Source organism: Antechinus flavipes, chromosome 1 (assembly GCF_016432865.1).
Source record: "Antechinus flavipes isolate AdamAnt ecotype Samford, QLD, Australia chromosome 1, AdamAnt_v2, whole genome shotgun sequence".
NCBI lineage: Eukaryota > Metazoa > Chordata > Mammalia > Dasyuromorphia > Dasyuridae > Antechinus > Antechinus flavipes.
Window position 1 is genome coordinate 616,047,382 of NC_067398.1, and position 17,782 is coordinate 616,065,163.

The following is a 17,782-nucleotide window of genomic DNA, read 5'->3' on the forward strand; positions in this document are numbered from 1 at the left end:
TTTTTGAATGTATATACATTTTTATTATAAACATATACCTTTTCATTAGCTTCTGGTTTAGTACTTTGCTGTTGTACTCTGTAAACATTCTGTGACATATTAAAGAGGAAAAAAAGAGATAGAAGAAAAAGTATAGAAACCATTTACTCTAGCACATTTCAGTGTGGATTAATTACACAAGCCCACAAAACATGATACTCTCAACTAAGCATGCTGGCCTGGCTGTGGCAAACAGGGCTTGGAAAATAAACGTGTGCACAATGGCCTCTCCTGTCTGTCTCATAGTTTTCATCCGAATTTGGCAAGTGCCCATGATGAAGGTAGTTTTCCCCTCTTTTCTTGCTATTTCAGGCTAGCTTCAGTGTAGGAGACTCAGCAGCAACTTCCTGAAGTCCCCAGATGTGTCAGACTTAATGGTGTCTTCAAGAGATTTTTGGTACTTCTCTTGGAACTTTTCTTTTACTGTTTGGAGATCAACCTGTTAGGAGAGAAGACAGGTGAATGGCTTGCTTCCTCTTAACAGGGCTGGAATGAATCAACTCCCTTTGGGACCCAGAAGCAGCCTTTAATCAGGAATTTTTTCAGTTTAAACATGAGCTCCTGCCTTGAGACTCAGAAATTGGGGGCTCTAGTTGTGGTCTTCACTTCCTGCCTAGGTTTTTTTTTTTTAATTTAATTTTATTTAATAATAACTTTGTATTGACAGAATCCATGCCAGGATAATTTTTACACAACATTATCCCTTGCAATCACTTATGTTTCGTTTTTTCCCCTCCCTCCCTCCTCCCCCCCCCCCCCCAAGATGGCAAGCAGTCCTATATATGTTAAATATGTTCCTGCCTAGGTTTTGAGGAGGGAAGGTGGGACACACACACACACACACACACACACACACACACACAGACAAAGAGACAGAGATGGAGAAAGGGTGAGAAGGAGGGAGAAGTGAGAGTCAGAGAAAGGCAAGAGAGAGAGAGAGAGAGAGAGAGAGAGAGAGAGAGAGAGAGATTGACAGAGACAGAGAGAGAAAGAGATTGACCGAGACAGAGAGAGAAAGAGATTGACAGAGACAGAGAGAGAAAGAGATTGACCGAGACAGACAGAGATAGAGACAGAGACAGAGACAGAGAGAGACAGAGATTTTGGTTCCCAGGGCCAGCAGTACAAAACTGTCACCATATTGGCTTCTTAAGGAAAACTCACTTCCCTATGAACAATTGCTTTCCAGCCTAAGAGCTCATTCTTGGTAGTAAAAATTGAAGTGAAATAGTTGAATATCTGTTTCCCATTCTCCTTTTCCATTGAAATTCTTGGTTATTGCTTGATTTTTCCTCTTGATCCTAATTTTACATAAAGAAGTTCTTTAAATTGTTAGAAATTATTTTGAGCCTCAATTAGACTTTAACCTTCTTGACATCTCAGGATGATGTCCTGGAGTACATCAGGAGATGTACTCATCTCCATTGACTTACTGGGTCTTTTATCTCTTGCATCTTTTTTATGTTTGGTTGAAACTGTGACATTGTATAGGGAATTCCAAGTGAGAAAGTCTCTTTACCAATGAAGATGCCTGGCAACTGCTTTGCCACTTAGAGTCTTAAAGAATTTCTTAGACATCTAAAGGCTAAAAGGCTTGCCCAGAATTATAAATCCAAGATGAGTCAAAAAATGAGAGCTGACTCCAGGTCTTCTTGACTTTGGAAATGACCCTAAATTCACTACAAAATCCTGCCTTTATTTATATGTTATTTAAAATCTAGAATTGGTCAATGAGTTGTCTTTAGATCTTTCTTTTTCATCAGAATTAGTACTATCACAAGAATTTTTTTCTTGAGGACTCCTTCTTCTTCAACTCATTTCCTTTCTAGAGTCTTAATCCATGAAATACTATTCATCACTTTTATAACCTTTTCAAAATAAGTTAGCTTAAAGTTTAAGATACTACCCTTCTTTTTTATAACAAACTTCTCAAAATGATTGCCTCTTAAATTTCCTTTCATCTTAACTTGACCAACTAATTCCTCCTTATTGGTCAGCATTGGCTTTGGAATGATAGAAGTTCATGTTACTCTCTCTAAATTTAAAAATTATCAGCGAGGTAAGCAAAGAAATATGTGCTGTGCCTTGGAAGAATGAAATCTTAAAGAGTTGATCCATAACCAGATCTTACTTTTGGTAGCTTTGTGCTCTCATCATCCAGTGTGTCTAACTGATCTGGTGGACTATAGCAAGGCTTCTTAAACTTTTTCCATTCACGATTCCTTTATACCTGAGAAATTTTTACATGATCCCAGGTATATAGATATAAAATAGGTATACAAATAAAATACTTACTGATAATAAGTCATAACTTCATGATCCCCACTTCAGTTGGGGATATTAAAGAGGAAAAAAAGAGATAAAAGAAAAAGTATAGAAACCATTTACTCTAGCACATTTCAGTGTGGATTAATTACACAAGCCCACAAAACATGATACCCTCAACTAAGCATGCTGGCCTGGCTGTGGCAAACAGGGCTTGGAAAATAAACGTATGCACAATGGCCTCTCCTGTCTGTCTCATAGTTTTCATCCGAATTTGGCAAGTGCTCATGAAGAAGATAGTTTTTCCCTCTCTTCTTGCTATTTCAGGCTTGGTTCAGTGTAGGAGACTCCACTGTATCCCTAATACAGAGGTACCCCAACATAGAGTTGCAATCCACAGTTTAAAAGCCTTTGTTTAGAACAGTGTTTCTCAAACTTTTTTGTGTCAGAACTCCTTGACATTCCTAAAAAAATATTGAGAAGACCACAAAGAGTTTCTATTTATATGGATTTTATTTATTCATGTTTACTGAATTAAAAAATAAAATCTTAGTGTTATTATGAAAATAGTTTTGATCTCACAGACTCCCCAAGATAATTTGGGGAATGTTGAGAAGCCCTTGGAACACACTTTGAGAACCACTGGACAATGGTATACTCCTACCACCATATTTTCTCTGTTTTTCCATTCTGTGATCCCCATGGGAATGACGTAATCATGCTTCATGACTCCAGTTTGTTGATTAACTATGTTCCTGTGCTTTTCTTTCAATCTGATTACAATTGAGAGGTATCTTAAAGATCTCCATCATTTTATTTTATTTATTATTTGAAGCCCAGATAGGTAGAATGTTGCTCCAATATTTAACATGTATTAGACAATATAGTCAATAATGTCTTCCACTGTACTCTGCTACTCCAATCCCACTGGAATTAAGAGTAACCTTCCATTACTACTTTCAAGTTGCATCCCCATTGAATGTTAGTGATAGTTAGGAAAGGAGTTTAATGAATGGCTATTTGTCCCTGGGAAGTCTAGTCCTTGAGAGGAGAAAAAGGGAAAGATGCAAGGAGGGAGAAGAAAAGGAAGAGGGGAGAAAGAAAAAAGGATAAAAAAAGAGAAGAAAGGCAATAACAGGAAAAAGAATAAATAGAAAAAGACAGGGAATGAAAAGGGGAAATGATAAAGAAGAAGGAAAGTGAAAAACCATTCCAAGAATAAAAATAAAGAAGAAATAGCTTTCTAGTTGCTAATTTCTATTTAAATCTGGTACCAGATGTTTTATATTATTTGTCAAAAGGCTGTGGATCAAAATTACTCCCTTCTTTTGACAGTTTTTTTGAGCGACAATTTATGTAGGTTCTAACTATTCCTTTTTTTAATCCCCCCTTTTCATTCTCTATAATATTTTCCCATTGCAGATAAGAATGGAATGCTGCCTTTAATAAGAATTTTCTGGTTGCACACTTTAAAGAACTTTCCCGGACAGCAGGTAACTAATTCACCTGTTCTAGCAAAGTTACTCCTGCCCTGTTTCATAATGGGAAAGGTCCCAAGAACTATTCCAAAGTGATTTAGCAATGTGTCCTATAAAAGGGCTCTTCAGATTTTTGAGAAAAACTTTGTTCTGAACAAAACTCTGGTATTCGATCTTGTAGCCAAATCTTTTAAAATGATTTCTTTACATTTTGTTGTTGTGGCTGTTCAGTCACTTGGCTGTGTCCAACTCTTCTGGACTCCTTGAACTATAGCACACCAAGTGCTTCCATCCTCCATTACTTATTACCAAAAAATACCAAGTAATACAGAGCTAATTGAGAAGAGAATCTTGTGTTCTCAGATCTAACTTGTTTTTCTTCTCATACTATTACTCAGCATTTGAGGCAAGAGTCTATCTTGAATTCAGGGCTGGTGTTCTATCCATTGTGCCACCTAGATGCCCCTCCATTTCCACTTTTTAAAAAATCAAATTTTATTCTAAAATTTACTTGTGGAGGTAGTTAGCTATATGGCACAGCAGTTAAAACAATGGTCCTGAAGTCAGAAGCACCTGAATTCTAATCCAGCACTTACTAGCTCAGTGACCCTTGGCAAGTCACTTAACTCATTGCCACCAAAAATCCCCAAACCAAATAAAATTCACTTTTTGGTAATTTTGCTGGAATGATTTAAGAATTAAGTACCATGCCATACTGACTCATACTCAATCCTGTCATACTCAGGACTAATAGAAGTAAATACAAAATGATGTTTACTTATCATCACCATTGTGTTTCTTCTGTATTGGGGATCTGGTGTTTAGGGAAGGTATACAAATATTTTTCATTATTAGTCTTGGGTATTAAAATATTGCTTTCTATTCTTTTTCAAACTTTCCTATTTTATCCAATTTTGCATGATGGATTGTAAAGATCCCTTGGTGTAGTAGATGTATACATATTCCTGAAGATGGGGAAATTATAGATTTTTAACATTTGGCATATGCTAATGGGAACTAGTACAGAAATATCTGTGGTAAAAGCAAATTTATATAAATGGACAGCTATTATTTTATATGCACTCTGTCAAGGCAGAATGACATTTGAGTACTTATACATATTGTTAGGTTCATTATTTAAAGTAATAAACCAATTTTCAGTCATATGAATGCATTTATCAACCTCTAGTAAATTGCAGATAACAAATTATCACAGAATAACAGAATTTTAGGGTTGGAAGATATCTCAGTAGCCATCTGGTCCAACCCATACCTGTCCCCGCCAAATGACCACTCTTTGTTTGAAGACCCTACAAAATGGGAAACTACTCCCCTCTAAGCTATCCATTCCAATTGGAACAGTCCCAGTTGTTTGGATGGAGATAGGCTGATAGTCATGGACTTGTCTATTATAACACGTTTTCTTTGCATTCCACTCACTGAAAACCACCATTTGGGAAGCATTGTCTTAGAGTTTGAATTGTGAAGCTTGACTCTTGGTCCTAAGCTGCTAAGGCAGATTGTGCTGTCCATATTTACTGTCTTCTGCCTTCCGGTATTTCTACAGATTATTGCAGAGATTAAGACTAGGAGGCAGGTGATATAGAATTGCTACTATTCTATGACATTTGGATTTCTATTTGACTTTCCTTATAATGGGAACAAGGACACTTATACTTTTGTCACCACCCACAGAAGCAACAGATACCTATGCTGTACTTTGACTTGAGTTCTTTTTAACTATGTGCCACAGAAATAGAAGCAATGATTAGGTTTTTGTCTTTTTACATAAAAGAGAGAAACACACACAGAGTGAGAATGAGAGAGAAAGAAAAAGAGAAGAGGAAGAACAAGGAAGAGGAGGAGGAGGAATAAGAGAAAGGATGAGGATGAGGACAAGGAGGAGGAAGTGAAAAAAGGAGAAGGAAGAGGAAGAAGGAGCAAGAGGAAGAAGAAAGGAAAAAGAGAAGGAGAAGTAGGGGAAGAAGGGAAGAAGAAGGAGGAAGGGAAGAGATAGGAGGAGGAGGAAGAAAAGTAATACTAGTAGGAGTAAGAGTAGTAGTTGTAGTGGGGAGAAAACTGGCCTAAAGCAGTTCAAATACTCCCTCTTACACATATTGGCTGTGTGACCCTGGGCAAATCATTTTATATCTGTTAAAAAAATAAAACTTTCAAAAACTATTAATTTCAGAGAAAGCACCAATTTTCCTTAGTAGAGAGAATTTTCTTGTGCAGGAAATTCTATACCATTGAAATCACAAATATATTTCCTATTTTTAATGCAAAATATAAAGTAAAGCATGGAAATGATGATCTTGGGCAACATGTGTGATGATGATATATGATGATAATAGCAATAACTAGTTTTTATAGCTCTTTAAAGTTTGAAGAGTGCTTTACAAATATTAATTCATTTTCATCCTCACAACAATCATGAGAGATGATTATTACTCCATTTTACAGATCAAGAAATCAAGGTTAAGTGACTTGCCCAGTGACATATAGCTAGTGAGGGTCTGTGGCAGGATCTGAAATCTGGATTTCCAGATTTCAACTTCAACACTCTATCCACTGCACTGCCTCAGACAGGGACTTCTATTTGTTTTACTTTTTCTGTAAAATCCCTTACACATTGCCACTTTACAAAGAAACAGACAAACAAGTAAACAAAATCATCAAACTGTTGCTTCACAAAGACTTCTTGATATTAATGCTAAAAGTCTCCTCAAAGTAGTATTTTTGCTCTCTTACCTCAGCTCTGGTAACAATGATTCGGATCAAAGTCTCCTCATCAGTCCCAATTCCTTTCATGGACTTGTACAGGAGCTCAGCAAAGTAACCTTGACAGTCTCGGGAACATTTCACTGGGCAGGACCAAGGGAAAGGAGAAAATGAGCCATTTTTATGCCCCATACTTACTCATAAGAAAGGAAAACTGAGGTAGCTGGAGAAGAACTAGGTTATTAAAGGAGATCACCAGGCAACAGCTGCTTTTGAATCCACTGATGATGTTAAGGCAGTGCTTGGGTGGAAATAGTTGTGGAGAGGAAGGGTTAATTCTAACTTGTCATAAGATGGGATCTGAAGTAGGTCTTTCATCCAAAAGCCTATTATTCAGCCAAAGTCACACTTGGACAATAATTCTGAACAAAGGAGAATTTCTCCTATTTTGAAGAACCTTATGGGGAAGGGGATTTCATATAACCAAGTCCCATTTTCCCAGACGAGGGTGGAAAAGGCTTTATGGTCAAAATACAGTTCTTCATAGTCTGAATTCTCCACTAAAATCTTCTTACTGGGGAATACTAACTCTTCCTGGCATGGAGATACTCCTAAACTCTCAAAAGCAATGTCAGCTAAGCTATGGCAGATCCTACTGAATTGGAAAGTCTCTTCAATTAATTGCATACCTATGGTCCAAAGACCATGTTAGATAAGTTCATTAAGAGAGCATGAGGTACCAATTGATGAATTTTTTTTTCGTCACAGAGTTAGAGTCAGGAGCACGAATTTACTTATGTCCTGTCAGTATCTTAATTCAGCAACACTCATGTTCTTTATTTCCAAATCTTCCTCTTTTATGAACTTTCCCTATTTCTGTTAAGGGCACCATCATCCTTCCAGGCACTTAGACCCACAATCTCAAAGTCATCACTGCTGCTTCACTCTTACTCAGCTCTATTCCATGCAACTAGTGTGGAACAGTGGATAAAGCATTGGGCTTGAAACTAGGACAGAAGATTCATCTTCTTGAATTCAAATCTTGTCTCAGACACTTAATAGCTGGTCAAGTCACTTAACTGTGTTTGTAAAATGAGCTGTGATCCCATTTGGAATTTTCTTGGCAAGGATACTAGAGTGATTTGCCATTTTCTTCTCTGGCTTTTTTACAGATGAGGAACTGAGGTAAACAGGAGGTAAATAAAATGCCTTGTTTCAAGCCCAGTGCTCTATCCACTGCACCACCTAACTGCCTTTTGTATTTGTATATAGTCATATCTTTTCCTGTAGGGCAGGGGCTCTTTTCATTTTTTTTTTAATTCTATTGCCCATCACATAGTAGGGGCTTAATAAATGCTCTTTGAATGAATTTATAAAGATTACCTACTAAGGCTTAGAGGGGTTGTGGTCTGTTTCAGTGAAAGAACCATCTTCTCTGATGAAATCACAGATCTTTGGAGTATAGCAGTACACATAAGCCACAACTGTTAGATTGCAGTTGAGTTCCAGATAGAATCATGATGAACTCATCAGCAATTTCTCAGTACAATAAAATTTCATATCCCCGAATACAAATAAATTGCCTACAATTTTTGTTTCATAAGCTGGATAATTTCAATGCCCCTAATTTTTTCCTTTTAGGTCTTATTTTGTAATCCTCAGATCATCTTTATGGTTCTTCTTTGAATCTTTTCCCAGTTCCTTTTAATTTGTGGGACACAGAAATGGACTTTTGTAAACAAATTTGTCCAATGCTTAGTAGACATCATTCTTTCTACAATCTTTTTCCAACAAGTACTTTCTCTAGAATAACATAGCATTACTTTACTAAGTTGAGTTCACCTCATGATTTTCTATTAGCACCAGAATTCATTCTTTGGCATTTAGGCAAATTTTATTATTCTTCACCCAGAGCTTGGTCAGTTTATTTCTCTTTTTTAGAGTCCTGCTGTCATATCACAATGATTCATATCAACAGGTTAGTCTACTAAAATCCTCCAATCTTTTTCATGGAAACTGTTATCATACGTTCTTCATCTTGTATTTGTGAAATTGATTATTTGATCCCAAATACAGATTTTTACTTTTATCTGTATTAAATTACAATCCAACATTCTAATCTGTCAACATTTTTTTGGATCCTGATTCTGTCACCTCAAATGACTGAAAGTATTTACAATTTTCAACCTATCCTTTTATTATTGAACATATTTGCCCCATCCTTAACCATATCTAGCTTGATGAAATGTTCAGATTTGTTAAACATGCTCTCTTTTCAATCTCTGGATGATTGCTAAAGAAATTACACTGGGTACAGTCCAACTCCTGGACATGTTATTGATTAGTCTTCCTTCTCCTGAGATTAATGGTTATCTATCTTTACTAATAACATTAGCAATCTTAACCCATATTCACAGCACAGTGATGATTTGACTATTAAAACAAATATGTGAATAAAGTGAGGTAAGTTTTTTTAAAAAAAACTCTAGTCATTATTTATAATCATTATAAATAATGAAATTAGCAAAAGGGCATGTGTGTCTGTCACACCTCAGCAGGTGATGAATCTTGTTTCCAAAATTAGCCTCATAGATTATCTCTACTCATTAGCAATATGAGAGGAAGATAGGCAGTTAGGTTTTCCCATGACTCTAAAAAGGGTGGAATAAAGGTAGAAAACTGTCTCCCCTGAAACCTTTGTTTTTAGCTTGTGGGACAAATGTCTCCTATAGGCACCTGTAGTTTCCATGGTGAAAGAAAAACACATAGTTCAAACCCATTCTTTCCAACTAATTAAATATAACTTCTTAATCTTTTCTTGAAAAAGATACTGATACTGAGAGAAAATAAGGAATCAGAATTGAGGATGACTGATTTGGGAGTTGTTATATCTGAGATTCTGAGGGGCCCAATTTAAGGCAAACCTCCCCCTTCCTATAATTTTCACACAATGATATCTGTATATTCCATATTTATTTATTTCTTCATGTATTTCCTCTCCATTCAATTACTTGGAAAAATATGCTATTTTAAAAAGAATTTTCTTCAAGTGGACTCTCCTCGTGGTCAGTGAAAGCAGGAATTTATTAGAATTGCTAAGAAGGACATTCCAAGGGCTGTAAATAACTCAGTTTTATAGAAAGGAAGAGTGATTGGACAATGGGCACATCTCTGATGGCTCCCCTACACTATCAGAAGTTGGAGGATAGGAAGGAGGAAGGGAATCAGTCAGATAGGCTGTCATTGATTGTGAGGCTGGGAGTCACTGTGATATCATACAGGGGTAAGCAAGAATACTTCACTGTAACTCCTTCCCCAGTCAAATGTCTACTAAGAATGAATGAAGACTCCGTGATTAAATATAGTTACCATAGTTGTAAAGATTTGTATCATTCCTTTTTGGAGAAATCTTTTTTTAAATTACATTTTAATTTGTCAGAAGCATGCTTTAAGTGGAACAAAGGCTACACTTGAACTTAGGGGAACTCTAGATTCAAGTCTTCCCTTGGACTGAACTATTGTTCAGTCATGTCTGATTCATCAAACCCCATTTGGGTTTTCTTGGCAGAAATACAGGAGTGGTTCACCATTTCCATCTCCAGTTCATTTTACATATAAGGAACAGAGGCAAACAGGGTACTTGTCTATGGTTATATAGCTAGTAAGTGTCTGAGGCTGGATTTGAATTCAGAAAAATGAGTCTTCCTGATTCTAAGTCCACTGCTGTATCTACTGTGCCACTTAGACGCCCAGACTGCTACTAGCTATGTGATTAGGGCAAAATCATTTGATTCCAGGAGTCTCAGTTTCCTTATCTTTAAAGTAGCAGTAAAATATCCAGTCATCTGCCACACAGAGTTTTATGAAGATCAGATGATATAATAATAATAATAATAGCAGCTAATATTTATATTGAACTTTAAGATTCTCAAAGTGTTTAACAAATATTATTTTGTTTGATCCTCACAACCATCCTGGGAGGTAGGCACTATTCCTCATTTAAATATCAGGAAACTCAGACAGAGATTAGTTGATTTGCCCAGGGTCACACAGCTAGTAATTGTCTTAGGCAGGATTTGAATTCAAGTCTTTCTGATTCCAGATCCAGGACTGTGCTGCTTAGTAGTTTCATAATAAAGTGTTTTGTAAACCCTAAAATGCTATTCAAGTATTAGTTATTATTATGAATTTTGTTGCCATTTGGGATCCCAATTTTTCATTTGTCTCTTCTCATATAGGAATTTGGGACAATGATGTCAAATGTTTAAGAAGTGAAGACCTTTGTCTTGTGAGGGGGGGGAAGGATTTGTTAGGTCTGAAGAATCCAAGATCCTGTTTAAAGAATCCTTCTTTAAGCCCAAAGCACAGTCTTTGTGCTAGATCTTATGCGTTTATTCAGTATGAGTCATGAGCAACACTAGGGACATTCATGCCTACATAGATCATGGCAGAGGTTCCACTAATCTGAATGCAAAGCTAGTGTGGATGAAACAATCAATTACTGCCATTATTTTTTGGGGGGGAGAAAAGAAATGTTTGGCAATTTGAGAACATTTTTTTAACTTCCAGGGTTGTTTTTTAATTTTTTTCACATTGTCCTCCTTCTTCTGGGAATACTCTTTTTAGTTCCCTTTGGTATGGTGCCCTGGACTCTTTACTGTTGGATAGTGGACAATGGACAATGCTTTCACTCTAGGTCTTGCAAAAAGAAGGGCTTCTGCCAAGGCATGCTCCTCTTGTCCCATCTCTGCTATTTCCTGCCTATCGGCAAAGACTAGAGAGTGAGTAGCCTGGTGTTTTCCTGGCAAGTTTTAAAATCAGGACTCCCTTCCCCCTTCTCACAGTAGATTTCTTTTTCTTTTTCTTTCTTTTTTTCCCCAAAAGTGCTCTTTTTCTTACAAAATGTTAAGGGAAACAAAATAGAAGAAGGCATCCTTGACTCATTGGGGCTTATTGCTTGGATTCTATTTATCATTACCATTAATTATATTAGTAGGTTTCAGACATGGGCTATTAAGAACTGATTGTTTTGATGAGAGGATTCTCCCAACCTGATGTTACCTAGAGTTAAATAGGCCTTCTTCATATCACCAGATGTTTCTTCTTCAATGGCCTCTTCAATATCCTTGCCGATTAACTAAAGATAAAATCAAAATGCCGTTGTTAGAAATTTTGGGGTGTTTTTTTTTTGTTTTTGTTTTTGTTTTTGTGAAGAGAGTGTTAACTTCCTGGTGAACAGAAGCTACTGAGCCCTGGCAGATTGAAGCTCAGCAGTTTAACTTGAACCTGGCCATACTGGTCCTTGCCAAGTCTCTTATTGCTGTCTAGTTCAAAATATGAGTTCTAATGGATTTTGCCCTGAGAAAGTAACTTCAATTCCCTGTGCCTATTTCTTTATCCATAAGGCACAAATATTGAATTTTTATCAAGATACATATCAAGATCTGATCTTGGGTTCAAAAATGGAAGTACACAAATAAAGGAATGGGGGATCATACAACATGTGAAGCTATCTAAATTCTAAGGTCAAGAGGGGCTATTATTAGGAGGATTTAACTTTAAAGATAATGTAAAATTTAGATCACTTAAATAAAATTGACTGAAACAAGAGAAGTAACACATCTATTGTATTCTATTATAGTTAAAACACATGTGTACCATTATGTACATGCAGTGGTATGACTTTTGAGAAAGTATGATCTTATACTAAAATGCTGACCATGTTGGTGAAGAAGGATCAAATCATGCATCCATTGGAGGACCTTATACTTTGAAAATTGGCAAAGAGACACAAAATGGAGTCAATTTTGGAAGGACTGTATGAAAACAGATGCACTAATTCATTGTTAGCAGAGTTGTAAATTGCTCCAAACCCTCTGGATAATTTGGAATTATTTAACCAAAGTGACTAAGTTGGTCATACCAGTGTCTTAGCTATCCAACTACTGAGTATGTAACCAAAGGAATTTAGAGACAGAAAAAATTGCAATGTGTATCAAAATATTTATAACAGTACCTTTTTGTGGGATTAAGGAACTGGAGGAATGTCTGAAAAAAACACTATGGTTTGTGAAAGTGATTGAATATTATGGTGCAGTAAGAAATGACAGATCTGAGGAATTCAGAGAAAGTTTGGAAGACTGGTATGAATGGAAGCAGAGTGAAATCAGCAGAACCAAAACAATAATATACAAAGTGACTACAATAATGCAAATGAAAAGATCCCTAAAAATGGCCGATGTCCAAGCAAATGACAAAAAAGCAATGATCCTGGAAAAGAATGAAATATTTATCATTAGAGATGTGGGAGACTATGTTGTATGCATTATTATACTCAGTCATGTCTTGCTTATTTTTGTTGAACCACTTTTCTTTGTTACAAGAGAGTACTCAATTCTAGGAATGGAAGGGGAGAGAATGTTGATGGATATGTCCAGATGACTGTGATATAAGAATAAAAGATGATTTAGTAGGGGCTGTATTATTATTTTTAAGTATCTGATATCTGATTATTTGTTGATTATCTAGACTTAAGAAAGTATAAAAAACATGAATAAACTTTAGTGTGCCTTGTCTAGTTTTTTTTTTTTTCTGACACCGGTTAAAAATTTATTAACATACTTTTGCAATTAATCTTGCCCCGGTCTCCCCAATTGCAAAATGAGCAGAACAATACTCCAAGTACCCATTTTTTAGAATGGGTGAGGTTCATAGAAGATATAGTGTAGATGAAGCATTTTGCAAACCTTAAAGAGCTGTATAAATGTGGGCTAGTAGCAAGGTGAAGTAAAATTGAGTACTTTAAAGTCTACAAAATAAACTTTCTTCTCTAGGAGGGGTTAGAGTGAGGTGGGGTTAGAACAGATCACTGAGAAAAGAGATCACACCTAACATGACCCCTTTCTCATTCTTTTTCACCATCCAGATTTGGTGTTTCCTCTATGGATGGAATTACAATGTAGAAATAGCCTTTACTGAGGCAATCCAACAATGTAGTCATAGAGAATTCTAGGGGCACAGAGAGGTTACATTATTTGCCCACAATCACACAGCCAGCATACCTCTAAGGCAAGATTTGAAAACAGATCTTGCTATTTCGGGGCAGCCTTTCATCCACAGTGCCAAGGCTGTCTCTCTTTCTTGAGTCTGGTGAATATCCAAACCATTCTACAATCCTCATAGGCCAGTATATCTCCCTGAAGCACCACACTGCACATTAGGCTTCTATTCAAATATTTATAGACTCTGAAGTTTAGTGTAAATTGTGATTAGCTTAACACAAATACTGCCTGGGCCAAGCTCAGGGCAGGCAAATAAAGAGAAAGGCAAGTCTTGTTCTGAGTTTGGGGGAACATGTTTGGAAATCAGAAATATTGAAAGCCATTCCTTGGGAAGAAAATATATAACATTGAATTTGATGAAGAACTGTACTAGGCTTTATAAATAATTGGGGTCTTGGGATAAACACCAGAGGATTTTATGTAGTATGTTTTGAACATTCATATACAAATATAAAATACCCTACAGGAAACAATGATGACATGATGTGGGGAGGGGGGCATGGTTTGTAGTACATGGAAGCTTAGCCTTCAGGCAGAAAGTATTTGATTCTGGGGTCAACTACTGAGTAGAGGGAGTGATTTTTCTAAAGTTTTGATTTGAATTTGTAGACTTACTAGCTGTGTATTCTTGGGCAATTGACTTAACTTTTTAGTTTATTAATTTCTTCATCTGTAAAATGAGATTGTGGGACTTGATGACTTTTAAGGAACTGGAAAGAAATAAGTATTTATATAATGCATACTATATGCCAGGGACTATGTTAAGGCAAATCCTATTTACAGTTGAGGAAACTGAGGCAGACTTCAAGTGACTTGCCCAAGCTCACATAGCTGGTAAGTATCTAAAGTTGGATTTTAACTCAGATCTTCCTAATTCCAGAACCAGTATTCTTTCCACTGAGTCACCATTTTTCTCTAAGCCACCATCTACATTTAAATCTATACTCCTGTACTCTATGATCCCAAAGACTGGGTTCAAGTTGCATCTCTGACAACATACTTAGTTCTGTGACCATGAGCAAAGCACCTTATCTCCTTGCCCATGTGAGTCTCTAAACCTATAAATTATAGATGGGGTGAAGGGAGTTTCACACTAGGAGTTCTTCACATCATGAAACATCAAATTCAGAACCCCTTCCCCTTTTAAAAATGTGTGTAAAGATTTTGTGAGGTTTTGAGACTATATAATAAAATTGTTAATCAGATGATAAGATTATTGGCATAATGGTAGGGGAATCAAAAAGTTCAAATCTAGTCTCAGGCACTTACTGGCTAGGTGACCTTGGATTAGTAAGTTTCTTCAACTGTAAAAATAAGGATAATAAAATAGCATTGACTTCCCAAGGTTGTTGTGAGAATCGAATAAGATACTGTTTATAAAAAGCACTTAGCATAGTGCCTAGGGTGATATATAAATGCTTCTTCCCTTTCCCATCTCCCCAGTGACCCCAGTTGTGTGGTATTGGCAATCTGGTTAGAAAATTATTATGGAAGATACTTTCTCCCCAGAACTCCCTGAATCCACTAACAATCTTTGTCAAGGGCTCCCTCAGCCCTTGTCCAGCTCTGGAGGACTATGAGGTGGGCCCAATATTCCTTGTCCAAATACCCAAATTGGCTTCCTAGGTGCCTGTATTTTAGTATTTAGTTCGACACATTTCTTACTTTAATCTCCTTTCCCCTATTTGAATAATGGATGTTCTTTGCCAAAGCATAGATTGCTAGTAGGCTTTTATTTTCTTTTGAAACCTGGCTAATTGGGGTTTCCCACCCATGCAGAAAACCACACTGCTAAAAATCCCTTAAATTAGATTACTGACCCCAGCTGGGGGGAAATATTTTAACCATGAGGTTCATTTTTCTTTTTTGACCCAGACCTGTAATTTTTTCCTGACTCCAAGGCAGGCTGTTCTCCATGACACCATTCTGCTTCTCAGAGTTGACTTATGTACCCCCAAATATGTGATTTAGAAACAGTGAGAATAGAAATTCATATTTCTGCATCTCTTCAAGATAGTAAAAAGTTTCCTCCCAACCCTTTTGTGAATGAAGCTATCTGTCTATGTATATATCTATGTATCTATATCTGTGTGTCTATGTATCTATCCACCCATTTATCTACCTCTCCTTCTTTCCCCCCTCTCTGTCTCTCTCAGAGTCTCTGTCTTTCTGCCTATCTCTCTGTCTCTCTGTCTCTTTCTGTCTGTCTGTCTATTGTCCATCATCAACATTTATTAAGCACCAATGCTAACCATCGTGCTGGGAATACAAAGACAAAAATGAAACTCTTCCTGTCTTCAGCAAGCTTACATTTTATCAGTGGAAATAATATGCACACAGATAAGTAAATTCAAATATACACAAAAGAATTCTGGGCCTGAAGTCAGGAAGACCTGAGTTCAAATGTGACCTCAGATTACTCACTAGCTGTGTGATCCTGGACAAGTCACTTGACCCTGTTTTCCTCAGTTTTCTCATTTGTAAAATGAGCTGGAGAAGCAGAACCTTTGTCAAGAAAATGCCAGATAGAATCACAGAGAACTGGACACAACTGAAACAACTCAGCAATAATATAGCTCCTATTATGTGCCAGACACTGGGTTATGCACTCTAAAGAAAAAAAATCTCATTTGATCCTCACGACAGTCCTGAGAGCTAAGTGCTGTTATGATCTTTATTTTATAGTTGAGGAAACTGAAGCAAACTGAGTTTAAGTGACTTGTTCAAGATCACATAGCTAGTAAATGTATGAGAATGAATTTGAAATCAAGTGTTCCTGACTTCAACCTCAGTACTCTATCCGCTAACTCACCAGGTAACTGCTTCTTAGAAGTTCTCCCTTTCTTCAAAGTTCAATTTAAGCTTTACCTCCTAAAAGAGCTTTTTTATTATCCCTTCTTCATGAATACCTCCCAATAACACAGGAAGGACATTGAACACAATTAAGGAAGAACTTTAGGAAGACAGCAGTGGCAACTGGAGGGACCAAGGAAGGCCTCATGTAGGAAAGCACTTGAAGTGAGCTTTGGGGAGGATTTTGAGAGAGTCTAAGAAGAGGGAATAAGCAAAGAGAGCAGTCTTTGGATAGGGGCCAGCCTGCATAGAGACACAAAAGAAAGATACTCCAGCAACCATCTCCAGGTCTTTGTCTTGGTTGGTAGGGACCCTCTCCTCCTCATCTCTGCCCTTAGCTTTTTTCAAGATCCAGCTCAATTGCTATCTTTTGTATGAGGTGTCCCTAGAGCTGCTAAAGCTTTCCCCTCCAAGGTTCCTTTGTATTTGTTTTGTTTATGCTTTGCATATATATAATATATATACACAAAATTATATATAATATATAAAATATGACATATTTTATATATTATATGTGCACATATATAAATATATTTTATCCATGTATATATAATTCATTTATGCACATATATGCTAAATTTGCATAAATGTGTACATATATATGTTATTTCCCCTTTTAGAATATAAGCTCCTTGAGGGCAGAGGCTGTTTTTCTTTTGCCTTTATATCCACAGTGCTAGCATGGCACATGATAGATTTTTAATAAATGCTTTTTATTGGTTGTAATTGATTGTCATAAGTGAGGCCAGTTTGTCTGATGTGTAATATGTACTAAGCCTGAAAAGATGTACAGGAATCAGCTTGTAAAAGACTACAAATGCCTAAAAGAACAGTTACATTTGATTCTGGGGCCACTATTGAGTTGGGGGAGTGACTTTCCAAAAGATCTGTATTATAGGAATATCCCTTTTGCAGAAAGTGGAGGATGTCTTTGAGTGGAAATGAACTGGAAGATGGGAAAGTAATTATGAAGTCATTATAATAGTTTAGGTTAGAGGTGATGAGAGGTTGAGGTGGTGAGGTGGTAACTCTTTAGGTAGAGAGGTTGTAGAGATAGCATTGATAAGATTTGAACAAATGAATATATAGGGGAAGGAAGACTGAAGAAAGTCAGGGATGATACTGTGGTGTGAACATGGTTAACTGGAAGGATGGTTGTGGCCTTGATGGAAAGAAGGAAATTCAAAAGGAGTAGAAAGAAAATAAGTTTTCTGTTGAACATGATAAGTTTGAAAAGAGCATGGGACATCATTTTGAAATTATCAGTAGGCAGTTGGTGATGTGGGACAGCAGAAGATCTACATGAAGTGGTTTCTAATATATTGGAAAAACTGATCTAGGAACCATTTCTGAAAAAATGATTGT

The 17,782-nt window shown here is 36.6% G+C and overlaps 1 protein-coding gene across 2 annotated transcripts in view; it reads right to left on the minus strand.

Moving 5' to 3' along the window:
* The window catches only part of ANXA13 (annexin A13), a 76,389-nt gene continuing 58,607 nt past the window's right edge, over window positions 1–17,782 (minus strand). For both annotated transcript variants that reach the window (XM_051971059.1, XM_051971060.1), the window contains 3 exons: window positions 11,565–11,640; window positions 6,534–6,646; window positions 1–478 (listed from right to left, as the gene is read on the minus strand). In XM_051971059.1, the coding sequence (XP_051827019.1) occupies window positions 359–478; window positions 6,534–6,646; window positions 11,565–11,640 (309 nt within the window). In that variant the 3' untranslated portion in view covers window positions 1–358. The remainder of the gene's footprint in view (window positions 479–6,533; window positions 6,647–11,564; window positions 11,641–17,782) is intronic.